Source organism: Neoarius graeffei, chromosome 19, assembly GCF_027579695.1.
Source record: "Neoarius graeffei isolate fNeoGra1 chromosome 19, fNeoGra1.pri, whole genome shotgun sequence".
Taxonomy (NCBI): Eukaryota; Metazoa; Chordata; class Actinopteri; order Siluriformes; family Ariidae; genus Neoarius; species Neoarius graeffei.
In genome coordinates this window covers 52,080,756-52,095,517 of record NC_083587.1, presented here as the reverse complement: position 1 = coordinate 52,095,517, position 14,762 = coordinate 52,080,756, and the positions used below count along the sequence as shown (strand labels likewise).

Here is a 14,762-nt window from a genome sequence, read left to right as displayed (position 1 = left end):
CAATGTATAGAGTGGATTTCTGATTAGTTTAAAGTGATCTTCATTGAAAAGAACAGTGCTTTTCTTTCAAAAATAAGGACATTTCAAAGTGACCCCAAACTTTTGAACGGTAGTGTATATTCTAGGCACCAACAGAAACTCTGCACCTTTATCAGTGTATCACTACAATACAAAGAGTTAAAATAGACCTGTTTGTGCTTTGATGTGTGTATTTATTGCATTTTTTTTAATCTGTCTATTTTATTTGGATGGATTTGATTTCTGTTTCCATATTCATGGTCAGCCAGTGACCTTCACCAGTCACAGACGAAATGTTTTTTCCTTTTTCTTTGTTTCTGTTTTGTAGCTTTCATTTTCACGCACTCATTCTTTGTCACCAGGCTCATGTCTTTTGCTGGAGTTTCAGTGAGGTCAGATTTGAGGTTGTTCTTCATTGGGTGTTGTTGTTCTTTCCCCAATTTCTGCTTTATTCATTCCTCTCTTTCACCCTGTTTCTTTTTGTCCATTGCTGTCCATTTTTCTCCATTTAAACATTGTTTGACGTGATTGTGTGTGTGTGTGTGTTTTCTGACATTTGATGTTTCCCAGTTTTTCCTTATTGCTTTTTATAAATTTATTTTATTGATTAAGTAAGTTATGTCATTGACTTTTAAACTGTAATTAAAATGATGTCTAACACTTGAAAATATAAGGAGATTCACCTAGCTTTATGGAAAAATGCAAAACAAGCTGAGGCTAACCATCCAGCTAATGCAGAAGTGCTACTGCAAATTAGCTAGAATGCAATTATTAGCATAATACTAAAGTTTTCCTGACATATTTTTATCAGCAGTATTATGTAAAATATAGTAAACTGTGTATTACCACAAAAATATAGTGATATATATGAAGAGTTTAGTTCCAAAACATAATAAGCACCATTAAAAAAAAAAAAAAATCAAGTTTCCGCAAAAAGACGTTTGGCGTTTGATGGCTATTCAACGTTCCAAAATAAATTTTATGCAAAACGTGATATCTGCCACATTTGTTCTGCATTATATAACCCCTTTCTTTCCAAAACGCAACAAGAGCCACTACCGATTTTCCACAGAATGCGGTCTCTTCGCTCGACCAATCACAGTGCATCATTCAAATACGCAAACCGTAATGACAGTTCGCACTGGCTGTCAACATCGTGGAGACTCCGTGTCTTTTAGCGAGATTTTGAATGAAATAAATGAATAACTTTGATGTGTGTGTGGAGGGACTCTTTCTTATCTTAAAGTTTTATGTTATTATTCCAGTAGAGAATGTGGTCCAGTGTTATTTTTTTTCCACTTTGAGCACACCCGAGTCCTCTCGCGATCTAGATATGACACTTAATACTTATTTATTCAGACACTGCCTCAAAGCAGAGCTCCCGATTCCCGATGAGTGTAAAATATGTTAGTAAATAATCCACGTGATTTAAAAAAAAAAAAAAAGCAAATTAAAAATAAGCGCTGGATAAAACCCCATCTATCTTATGTGAATAAAGATACAAATTTTATTATTTCGTGGTCATGTGTTTGAGATACGTTGCCTTGCACTTACGATCAGGTTCCCTGTGGTCTCAAAAGCTATCAAAAATCGGGTCAATGCATAACCATATTCTCTTAAGTATGGAGTGCCGCTATGAATTTAACTGTACATGCTGTACAAGGTGTCCAAACTTCTAAATGTATTGTTTGGAATAAAAAGTTTGTCTTTAAAAAAAAAAAAAAGTCTCCATGTAAACATCTGACTGGGTCTATTAACCTTCCTCAGATATTTGTGTATAAAATAGATTGTTGCTTGTAGACGACAAGATGAATGTAATGTGGGAAAGTCTGTGGTCCAATTGCTGGGTTTCACGTGACGTCACATCCGCCTCATTAGTTATTCAGAACTTTAGCTGGTGGTCTACCAAAGCTCAGTTGACAGAGCGTTTGTATGGAGAAGGTGCATTGTTCGCATGAAAAATGCCTTACGCTTGCGTTGTTCGAATCGATCAAACCGTGAAACTGATAAAAGTTTCTTCAGGGTTCCCCGTGAACTAATAAAAAAAGGTGACCGAACACAGGATTTCATAAAAAGACATAGAGAAAGGTGGCTTTTGAACCTCTCACTGAAATCGAAGGGAGCCGAGTCGAAGCATGATCGAGTTTGCAGTGATCACTTGGTGAAAGGTTTGTATCTCCCTCTCAGCTCTGTCCTGAGTGTTTTCCAAGTACTTTTCTTGCTATGCGTCGTTATTTTACAGTACTTTTTTTTTTAGTCATGAAGCGCTAAAGTCCCCAGCTGTTTCTTTGTTCACTCCTTACAAAGTCCATATGCATGAAGGTCACAACAAAATTCTTACCCAGCCGTACAGTTACAATGTGCCGTGATCACTTCTCCGTCTTGTTTAACTAAGATCCAGGTCTTTAAAGGGGTTTCTGATGATCTTTGTGAATGATTTACCTGAGAGATAAGAGCCAACACAAGTGAGAATCAAGCCAACTGTTGTTTGTTTACACTTCAACTTGCAGCGCTTCGTTGTAAAGACGCGAACGAAAAGCTTAAAAAATAAAAACATACTTACACGGGCAAAAACAATCCAGGATTCATTCGGCAGCGACTTGATAGCGAGGTCCTTTACCCAGCCACATACAAAACAGTTGTAAGCCTCCATACCCTTCCACGCTTTCATCTGTTTTGCGGTGTAGAAGGACATCTGCAACACCAGATAGTTCGAGATGTCGGGGAACTCGACTGAAGGGTAGTTTTCGAGATCGTATAACAAATCCTTCTTTCCCAGACTGTAGGGGTCGATTCCATTGCACATAGCAACCTTCTGAATATATCTAAAGCAAGCAGCGGCTTCTAGATTACGAGCGTACTCTGATAAGTTATCGCTAGTTGTTTGCACTACGGCAGCCGTTTAGACCACCAGCTATTTCACTTCCGGTAAAACGGCTAAGAAAAGTCACGTGACTGAAACCCAGCAGTATAACAGATGGTCCAAGTTTAGAGACCGTCATATGTGTAGATCAGTTTTACTTCTTGTTTTTATGCCTCCGCCACCGTAAGGTGCAGGAGGCATTATGTTTTCGGGTTGTCCATCTGTGCGTGCGTGCGTCCGTCCCGAAACCTTGTGAATGCGATATCTCAAAGGCTAATGTAAGGAATTTCACCAAACTTTCACCAATTGTGCGCTTTGGGACAAACATGAACTGATTAGATTTTGAGTTCAAAAGGTCAAGGTCACTGTGAGGTCAAATGTCTGTCCGAAAACCTTGTGAACACAATATCTCCAAGCAGGGGCGCCGCTAGAAATCTTGGGCCCTATGAAAGATTACAATTTAGGGCCCCCCCAGTAAAATTTTCAAGCTCAAGCAACTGAATTTGAAGTCTGTTTTTGGCTGGCACTTCTACTTTACTATGCATGTGATCAGCTACCTAGCAAGTTTAGGTGATACAATTATTTGGTATATGAACATTTTAAATGCAGAACTGTCAGAATTAGACTGAATAGACTGTTGCCTTAAAAATGATATATATGGAATATATATATATATATATATATATATATATATATATATATAATTTTTTTTCTTTTATGAGCAACTATTATTAGGCCAATCAGTAGCCTATGGAGTTCATTCAATCCTAATGTTTGTGTTAAGAGAAATTGCATGCATCACTGTATCAGTATGGATTTATAACATTCTGTATGCACATTATGGAGACTCCAGAGCCCTCCAGCAAACATCATCAATAATCAGGATTACAAGATGTATTCCTTTGTTTCCTCCATTTATTGACTTATTGTATGTGATCAAATGTACGCCTTGATGAATAACTACACTAGTTTTTTGATACAGTTACATAGTGCACTGCAAGAAATCCACTAAGTGTTTTTGGTTTCTTTTAGGCATCACACATTTATTAGAAAACACAGCAAATGTTCAAATATTCAAGTTAAATACTTAGCAACAGTATCAATAAATCCACACATGAACAATAGCAATGATCTCTATGACCACAGCTAAGGTGCAAAATATTAAAGTTAAATACTTAATATCAACAAATCCACACATGAACAATGGCAAAACACCTAGACTTAATTATACAATAAAGATACCTATGAAAAAAGGTGATTTTTTTTCACACACAGTGTGATATCCGGACTTCATAATTCATCACACCTGCTCCTGCTTCGCAACTTCTAGAATGTACACCTCTGTTGCGCACATAGAAAAACTGCCAGCTGATCTAAGCTGCGCTAATAGCGGCGCTGTGCACACACGGAGCTACACATTTCACGTGTCCCGCTCCCAGAATCACACTGTACCATTAGTAAAAAGGGTGGAGGGGTGAAATGACAATATCATAAATAATTCAAGAAAAATGTTATAGCAAATCATAACCATGTATAATTTTCATATTTTAACAGATGAAATGAAATATTTTATTTCAAAAACTTACACAAGGCAATACTATTAAAATAATATTAATATCCCTCACAGGCCCCCCTGTCAGTGCCAGGCCCTTAGAATCGTCCTAACTTTCCCCCCCCAGCGGCGCCCCTGTCTCCAAGGCAAATGAAAGGAATTTCACCAAACTTTCACCATTTGTGCATTTGGGGACAAAGATAAACTGATTAGATTTTGAGATCAAAAGGTCGAAGGTCAAGGTCACTGTGAGGTCAAATGTCTGTCCGAAAACCTTGTGAACACAATATCTCCAAGGCTGATACAAGTAATTTCACCAGGTCAAGACTACTGTGAGGTCAAATGTCCATCCCCAAATCACAACTTAATAAGGCGTGTAGTCTACCGGGCGGAGGCATCCCCATCAACGCCGTTGGCATCGAGTTCTATCTAGTTAGTTATATTTCACTCACGCGTGGACGCACACACACACACACACACACACACATACACACACACAATCGTTTCTATTGATGTAATGGATTTATTGTATTTTGGGGAAAAACGTGTCATGGATTTATCACATTTTGGGGAAAAAAATTAATAAAATAAAAAAAAAAATCAAAATCTAGATTTGCATTTTTAATGCTATTACAACCTCATAGCGTTGTATTAAAGTTTCAAATTTTACCTGATTTTTTATAGCTTTTGAGACCACAGGGAACCTGCTTCTTTGCTTCTTTTCCAAAACACTTTTTTTTTTTGGTAAAGAGAATATATTTTTTCTCAAGTTTACCACAGTGAATTTATCATGTTTTGAAACCAAACTCTTCGTATATAGCTTTAATGCCACGAAGTGCCCTTGGTCTGTATTCTTTCATGAGGTTTTGCTTGTGTGAATGAATCAGTTCCTACTTGGAAAAACTTGAACTCGTCTCAGTGTGTTTCAGACATTGTTCTGTTTAGTAAAGTTGAGTTTAACAACATAATCTCCCCCAAATCTCCAATCACTTCTGCTGTTTCTTTAGTATTAGGTCTCTAACCTTTAGTGTTAGGTTTTTCACTGCTGCAGTAAATATGGTTCGTCTTTTTTCCTCACAGGCATCATCAGTACCAACATCATCATCGGCGCCATTGCAGGATCTATTCTCGTTCTGGCTCTTATACTAGCCATATCTGCCTGGGGCTACAAGTACGTAAATGCTGAAGATTATGCTAATCATCTACGCTTTGTGACTCTTCTTCCTCTAAACCTCTGTCTGTATTTGCTTCTTTTCCAAAACACACACACTTTTTTTTTTAAATTAATTTTTCATGTAAATGTCTCCATGAGATGTCCCTAATCACTAACACTGCACTACAAAGTCATACAGTGGTGCTTGAAAGTTTGTGAACCCTTTAGAATTTCTTATATTCCTGCATAAATATGACCTAAAACATCATCAGATTTTCACACAAGTCCTAAAAGTAGATAAAGAGAACCCAGTTAAACAAATGAGACAAAAATATTATACTTGGTCATTTATTTATTGAGGAAAATGATCCAATATTACATATCTGTGAGTGACAAAAGTATGTGAACCTCTAGGATTAGCAGTTAATTTGAAGGTGAAATTAGAGTCAGGTGTTTTCAATCAATGGGATGACAATCAGGTGTGAGTGGGCACCCTGTTTTATTTAAAGAACAGGGATCTATCAAAGTCTGATCTTCACAACACATGTTTGTGGAAGTGTATCATGGCACGAACAAAGGAGATTTCTGAGGACCTCAGAAAAAGCGTTGTTGATGCTCATCAGGCTGGAAAAGTTTACAAAACCATCTCTAAAGAGTTTGGACTCCACCAATCCACAGTCAGACAGATTGTGTACAAATGGAGGAAACTCAAGACCATTGTTACCCTCCCCAGGAGTGGTTGACCGACAAAGAGCAAGGCATGTAATAGTCGGCGAGGTCACAAAGGACCCCAGGGTAACTTCTAAGCAACTAAAGGCCTCTCTCACATTGGCTAATGTTAATGTTCATGAGTCCACCATCAGGAGAACACTGAACAACAGTGGTGTGCATGGCAGGATTGCAAGGAGAAAGCCACTGCTCTCCAAAAAGAACATTGCTGCTCGTCTGCAGTTTGCTAAAGATCACGTGGACAAGCCAGAAGGCTATTGAAAAATGTTTTGTGGACGGATGAGACCAAAATAGAACTTTTTGGTTTAAATGAGAAGCGTTATGTTTGGAGAAAGGAAAACACTGCATTCCAGCATAAGAACCTTATCCCATCTGTGAAACATGGTGGTGGTAGTATCATGGTTCGGGCCTGTTTTGCTGCATCTGGGCCAGGACGGCTTGCCATCATTGATGGAACAATGAATTCTGAATTATACCAGCGAATTCTAAAGGAAAATGTCAGGACATCTGTCCATGAACTGAATCTCAAGAGAAGGTGGGCCATGCAGCAAGACAACGGCCCTAAGCACACAAGTCGTTCTACCAAAGAATGGTTAAAGAAGAATAAAGTTAATGTTTTGGAATGGCCAAGTCAAAGTCCTGACTTTAATCCAATCAAAATGTTGTGGAAGGACCTGAAGCGAGCAGTTCATGTGAGGAAACCCACCAACATCCCAGAGTTGAAGCTGTTGTGTACGGAGGAACGGGCTAAAATTCCTCCAAGCCGGTGTGCAGGACTGATCAACAGTTACCGCAAACGTTTAGTTGCAGTTATCGCTGCACAAGGGGGTCACACCAGATACTGAAAGCAAAGGTTCACATACTTTTGCCACTCACAGACATGTAATATTGGATCATTTTCTTCAATAAATAAATGAACAAGTATAATATTTTTGTCTTATTTGTTTAACTGGGTTCTCTTTATCTACTTTTAGGACTTGTGTGAAAATCCGATGATGTTTTCGGTCATATTTATGCAGAAATATAGAAAATTCTAAAGGGTTCACAAACTTTCAAGCACCACTGTATCTGCAAAATTCCGGGTCATCCCCAGATCTATTTGCCAAATTTGGTGAAAATGATGATGATGCCCTTTATTGTCACTAGTCACATGTACCAGCGAAATTAGCCGTCAACCTGTCCGTACATATACAACATACAATTGACATAGGGTAGACAGGACAGAAAGACAGGGATGAAGATAAAAAGGAAACACAACATGAGGAGAGATAAGGAAAAAAAGAACACCCCCCCACTATGCTCCTGTCAGGAGTACAGTGTGGGAACATTTAAATGAGATGTCAAAATCCGTCAAGAAATGGCGACATTAGCTCAAAACAAACAAACTTTGCCGCTTATTATATAGATAACTGTAAATATTATTAAAAATAATATTGTAACATTTATTCATGACTTAATTATAAAGTGACAAATTTGTGAATGCTTGGTGTTAACTGTATTTTTTGTTATTTTTTTAATGCAGTTACTACAGACAGCGGCAACTTGAGGAATCTGAAGTGCATCGAAGATTCTGTCGGTTCGTTCAACATTTTTTTTTTTTTTTTATACAGTCCTGTGCAAAAGTCTTAGGCCCATATAAAGAAATTCTGTCGACCAAAAACGGCTTAAAAATAATAAAATGACATTTTAAACATTTAAAAAATATACTATAAACCAGGGGTGGGCAATTATTTTTTCCATTGGGCCACATGAGAAACAGGAAATTTTGTGGAGGGCCGGACCATAAGGCTGAACTAAATTCTGCATAATATTAATTGTATTTCTTTATATAAAGCAATAAATAACATTGTTTTTACAAGCTGCTAAGACTGGTAAGAGTATGGAAAAAATGAGGTTGCCTTACAAAAAATGTCATTTATTCAATCAAATTTCCCAAAACAATGGTTAACAAAATGTCAACGTTTGTACCTTTTTTTCAGTCACATTCACCCCAAAACACAATAAAGACATCACAATATTGTCCTTCTACTCCAAATATCAAGCAAGATACATCATATTATAATAATGATGCCCACATTTGTAGTCTAATCACCTCATTTGGTGTTTTTCAGTTTTTTATTTGTTCAGTGAGAGAAATCTCGTCTCTGTTGGTCTTTAACGAGTGCATCAGAGTCAGGTTGAATGTCTGTCTGAGGTGGAGACGCGAAGCACAGCTGACAGATGATCATCAGTCGATTCGGTGTAGGTATCAGATCTACAGATCGGCTCGGGCTCCGGCGCCTGCTGGTGACGTCACACTACGTGATTGGCTGGACCGTTTGAAGGATGACGTACAAGTTTGTGGTTGGTCTGGACAAATTACGGAAGTAGTTATCGCGGGATTAGGTTTCTTGGGATTTCATGTCATGCTCATGTCGCGCGCATTGCGTTTTTGTTGAACACAACTTCAAAATAAAAGCAATGCACATTCAGTCCATGCATGGGGTAAAATTAGAAAATACGTTTATTTTGTAATTTCTAATTAACCTTACGCAGGCCAGTCAGAATGAACCAAAGGGCCGGATGCGGCCCACGGGCCGGAAAATGCCCAGGTCTGCTATAAACAGTAATCAGTAAGCCATAATAAATGAAGCAAAGTCAATATTTGGTGTGAGACGATCCTTTGCTTTAAAAAAAAAAAAATTAGTAGTCCGAGGTCCAACGAGTGCAGTTTAATGCGGAAATGAGCTGTAGGTTTTACTGAGCATCTTACAGAACCAGCCCCAGTTCTTCTGGACACTTTGACTGTCACACTCACTTCTTCATTTTGCACCAAAACCCAGCAGCCTTCATTATGTTTTCTTTTTTCATCTGAAAAGTGCTCTCTTATGTAATATGCTGCTCAGATACAAGCATTTTTTTTCTGTAAAATTTAATTTTGTGCTGGAAAACAAACATTTGGACTCTAAAATGTTTTTGTACCGACTCGATAACGTAGAAGTCATAAAATAGAAATCTATAATAAAGTTTGTATGAAAAAAATAGGGTGCATAAGACTTTTGCGCAGTACTGTACATTTGAGAAATCTTATTGAAATACTGTATGTGTAAATATGGAGTATATTTTTTTCTATATTGTAGTGAATATATATATATGAGTGATTCCACGCTTATGGGTACAGAAATGGGGACATGAACTTACCTAAAACCATTTCTTTTTTTACCATCAGGTCACAAAACATGTAATCTTTAATGAATGATATGTTAAAAGATAACTTTAATTTTCTGAGATGTAATAAAAACATATTTATATGCCAAAGTCAAGCCTATGAGTTCCAAAATGATGTCTGTTCCATTACTTCTGTTACGATTGTCCATCTCGCGTCTGTTACAAATTAATTACAATCTAGCTATATACCATGTTAATCTTACTGAAAGAATGTGTATGTTTATTCTACTACACATGTTTATTAATTATATTTGCTAAAACATCACCTTCCTATGTTTCAAAAAGTAATTCTACATTGTTAAAATTGAGAATCTATATGTCCACAACACTTCTGTTACGTTCTGACTTTGGCATATAAATATGTTTTTATTACATCTCAGAAAATTAAAGTTATCTTTTAACATATCATTCATTAAAGATTACATGTTTTGTGACCTGATGGTAAAAAAAAAGAAATGGTTTTAGGTGAATTTTTAAAAATAAGTTCATGTCCCCATTTCAGTACCCATAAGCGTGGAATCACTCATATATATATATATATATATATATATATATATATATACACACACACACACTGTATTTAATGTAAATTGCAACCATATTAATTCATGCATATATTCTTCAGACAAATGCCACCAGGCGATTACGTGAAGAAGCCGGGCGACGCCGACTCGTTCTACAGTGATGTGCCACAGGGCGTGAGTTCCAACTCGGGCAGCAGCTCCAAGAAGAGGTCTGCTTACCTGTCTCACCTGCAGATCTACACCTCCATCCCTTCCATCAGCCAAAACATCTCACTGTTTGGCTTTAGGTGTGCGCCTCTGCCTTTTCATCCTTACCATCCTCATCCTCTTCCTCAGCCCCAGTCCCGAGCAGCACACAAACGTTTTCTGTGATGAACAGTTCAGTGTAGTTTACTTTCAAATTTCAAAAAGTTTTCGCGTGTGCACGGATCAGTCCTAAATATTAGAAATCACAGGCTGTTTAGTGCTCTTATGAGAACATTTAGGAAACACATTAAATATGAGAATTCATGTTTGAACAAGACTTACCGTAGGACAATCCTTAGTATGACGAGTTCATACAGCGTAGACATCCGTTTTAATCTTTAATCAGGTGTTAGAGGATGTAAATCTGCCATCAGTAGAACATGATGTCCCTGTTGTGCGATGGAGTGAAGACAGATAGGATCCAAAAGTCTGCGTTCACTAGAAAGCTTTTTTTTTTTTCAATTTTTATTTTGAGATCTTGGAATGATGCGTTCCTAACTAACACCTGTATATGATTTTAAGCCACTACAGTATATTGAGCCACCATCAAAAAGGTCAAAACTGATACATCTTTCTAATATATATGTTTAATTTCCCTTATACCTCAAATATTTGCCAACGCTAACTATTTTTGTTTATTGAAGAGCCTTTTCCTCACCAGCAGCGCTCTTATTTTCTCTCTAGAAATAAATAAGGTGGAGTTTGCATGTTCTCCCCGTGTCCGCGTGGGTTTCCTCCGGGTGCTCCGGTTTCCCCCACAGTCCAAAGACATGCAGGTTAGGTTAACTGGTGACTCTAAATTGACCGTAGGTGTGAATGCGATAGTGTATATTCCTTGGTGTTTAAATAACACCTAAAAAGTGTTCTAATTTACCATATGGGTAATGACAAAATGTATACAGATCAGTATTAAATGAATTGATATCAGATTAGTTGGTTGTAAATAGTTGGCAGTAATTAAGGTTGTGTTTTAGGAGCTTAAAGTGCATATTCTGGACCAATTTCGTGTTTTTTTTTTTTTAATATGAAAGCATGTCCCTTTACACACTCATCCAGAAGGGTAATTTTGCACAAGGCCATCTGTCTACAGCAGAAAAAAATAAAATAACAAAATGCATCTGGAAAAATCCCGAGGGAGTCTGGAGCCAGATTCGTGACGTTACCTGCGGAAGCGCCAGCAGGCTGCGCGAGCTTTGCACGGTTTCAGTGCACAGCCTGTGTAGACCAAGCGCTCCCATTTCTCTCTCATTGTCTGGTCTTTTGGAAAACGATGAGTACTAATCCCATCAAGATCGGTGTTGCTACACCCACCTACGATACATCTGTTAACCATTTTAATAATTACGCGATAACGTTGAAGAAATTTGCAGAAAACCACCAGGTCGTTTTCTCATAAACAAACCAGCGCTGACGTAGGATTCAGAGGGAGGCGTCCCGCACGCGACGTCACGAAAATCAATGTTTGCCGGGAAATCCAAACGCCAAGTTTTTTCAGAGGCCGACCAATTCGCCTGAAATGCCTTGGTTTCAACTGAATTTTTCTGGTATTGCGCAAGGTAAAAAAAATGCACAAAATGTAAAATCTCATCTCATTATCTCTAGCCGCTTTATCCTTCTACAGGGTCGCAGGCAAGCTGGAGCCTATCCCAGCTGACTACGGGCGAAAGGCGGGGTACACCCTGGACAAGTCGCCAGGTCATCACAGGGCTGACACATAGACACAGACAATCATTCACACTCACATTCACACCTACGGTCAATTTAGAGTCACCAGTTAACCTAACCTGCATGTCTTTGGACTGTGGGGGAAACCGGAGCACCCGGAGGAAACCCACGCGGACACGGGGAGAACATGCAAACTCCGCGCAGAAAGGCCCTCGCCGGCCATGGGGCTCGAACCCGGACCTTCTTGCTGTGCGGCAACAGCGCTAACCACTACACCACCGTGCCGCCGCTTTGCGATGGATCATCAATGAAAATGAGGCATTTTAGTGGTGATGCATGACGGTATACAGGTGCGCTAAAAGTTGTGGTCACACAGCAGGCAAACATTTGACTGTCACGCCTTCGTGCGCTCGAGCGGCCAGGCTCGCTCATAGGACCCAGAGATTATGGGAAACACCTGATGCTGATTTGAGTCAACACATGCATATAAGGACACAGAGGCTTTGCGAAGTATTATCACTGTCACGTTTGTTTCTAGCCATGTTATGACCCTGCTTTTGGTTTCATTTGTGTTTTGTTACTTGCCTCATGTTTTGGTTTGTTTTTGTAAATATCACGCCTGCTAATAAAAACTCTTCCTGCACTTGGATCCGTCTACCGCCGCATACCTGACAGAATACTTCACAAAGTCTCTGTGAAAACCTCGTCCTTATATGCACGTGCTGATTGCGCTCAAATCAGCATCAGGTGTTTCCCGTAACAGCTGAGTCCCAAGCGCGCACACAACGTGCACCGAAGGATCCCCGAATGTCAAGCACTTTTTAAGTCTAGGTGAAGGTTAGGCTATGCTGAGCTGCTGTGTTGATGAGGCTCCCGTGAGCATCAGGGACATGGATTCGAGACAAATACATCTCAAGAGGCTCGAAGAAGGTTCCCTGAGCTTCGAGAAATATTCCCAAACCCACCTGTGAGTATTCAACACTTAGTTTGCCAGTAAAACCATTGCCACCAAATTTCAATGCATGCACTGAAATTTTTTGTGACATTTTTGGCCACGAGGCAGAGACACACCAACAAACACCTCGCAAAGCTTGGAGAACAAATGCCGTGTATTGCACAATTGGTGGTGATGCTACCAATTTTTCATCTGCAAGTATTCGCAAACCCATCACGAGCTGTATGTGACCAGGGCCTTACATGTATTACTATCCATCCATCGATTATCTGTGGCCGCTTATCCTGTGCAGGGTCGCGGGTAAGCTGGATCCTATCCCAGCTGACTATGGGCGAGAGGCGGGGTACACCCTGGACAAGTCGCCAGGTCATCGCAGGGCTGACACATAGACACAGACAACCATTCACACTCACATTCACACCTACGGTCAATTTAGAGTCACCAGTTAACCTAACCTGCATGTCTTTGGACTGTGGGGGAAACCGGAGCACCTGGAGGAAACCCACGCAGGAGAACATGCAAACTCCGCACAGAAAGGCCTTTGTTGGCCACTGGGCTCGAACCCAGGACCTTCTTGCTGTGAGCCGACAGTGCTAACCACTACATCACCGTGCCACCTCCATGTATTACTGTTCAAATTAAATATAAATACGGTGTAACGTTTTTGAAAAAAAGCAAATACCGTATGAATAGGAATTCCAGATTCAAAGAAATACTTTAAACAGTTAAAAATAGATTTGCCTCAAGGATTTATTCTTTAACAATAAGTATTCATAAGTCTTAGTAATGGACACAAAGTGACAGTGGTTCTCAAAGTGGAGTCCATGAAGCGAAGCCCGAGGTCCTTTTTTTTTTTTTTTTTTTAAATTATGTTATCACAGTTATTATATTTAGGGGTCCAAGCACCAAAGTTAGTTTAGACCTACAGTAATGTGGAAATTTCAGGAATAGAAAGTTCTATAGTTCCAAAAAAATATCTCTAAAATTTTTTACATTAATTTTCATGAAATAAAGCTATACTGAAGGAGTCTGTGGAACTTATTTTACAGTTTAAGTTGTCCCTGGCTACAAAATGTTTGAGAACCACTGACTTAAAGCTAGACGGCCTTTCGATTTCATAAAATCGGTGAAATTTAGTGAAATACCAGGCCATTCTGTAACTGGGAAGTTATTTAATTTGAGGGGATTCCTGAGCAAAATAATGTGCATGAAATCACTTGCTTCGCACAGTCAAGCAGACAGAGGAAGTCCGTGTGTGTGCGCACGCGCAGTTTTACCTTCTTCTTCTTCTTCTTTTGGGTTTTACGGCAGCTGGCATCCATAGTGTTGCATTACTGCCATCTACAGGTTTACCTTGACCGTGCACTGACACTTCCATCATTCTGTCGCTAAAGCCTCGGTCACAACCGGCCATACGTGCTCCTACAGCCGGTCTACGTGCAAGAAACGCACGGAGGGCGCGCGTGTGACGTGCTGATTTTCGAGCCATAGACTGGCCGCAGACCGGCCGCAGAGGTTCTTTGTCATGTCAAACAAACTCTGCGGGCGCTTACGTTTTTTTCAGGTTGCAAGACAAACTTACGGCCAACGTGCGTCTTTCTCCATGAACAAAAAAAACCCGCAGCGATTTGGGAAACGCCAAAAATCGCATGGCCAAAAAATCGTACGTCCGGTTGTGACCTAGGCTTAAACGAACAGCTGATCACACCGAGGTGCTCGCTGACCACCGATATTTATTAGTTTGGTCCTGCATTTCCTTTCCTTCGTATAGAACATAACATCTTTTCTTCTCACTTTCCGTTACTATAGTCGGTCTTTCACGTTTCATTCGCACACTCGCGTCCTCCATT

General features: G+C 39.4%; 1 protein-coding gene across 2 annotated transcripts in view; it reads left to right on the top strand.

Annotated features, from left to right (window-relative positions):
* The window catches only part of adam22 (ADAM metallopeptidase domain 22), a 308,389-nt gene that overhangs the window by 268,475 nt on the left and 25,152 nt on the right, over window positions 1-14,762 (top strand). Inside the window, exons 25-27 of one of the 2 annotated variants that reach the window (XM_060900250.1) lie at window positions 5,514-5,604; window positions 7,838-7,891; window positions 10,148-10,255. In XM_060900250.1, coding sequence (XP_060756233.1) covers window positions 5,514-5,604; window positions 7,838-7,891; window positions 10,148-10,255 — 253 coding nt within the window. Of the gene's footprint in view, window positions 1-5,513; window positions 5,605-7,837; window positions 7,892-10,147; window positions 10,334-14,762 lie in introns of both variants that reach the window. The other variant, XM_060900249.1, reaches the window with a different exon arrangement.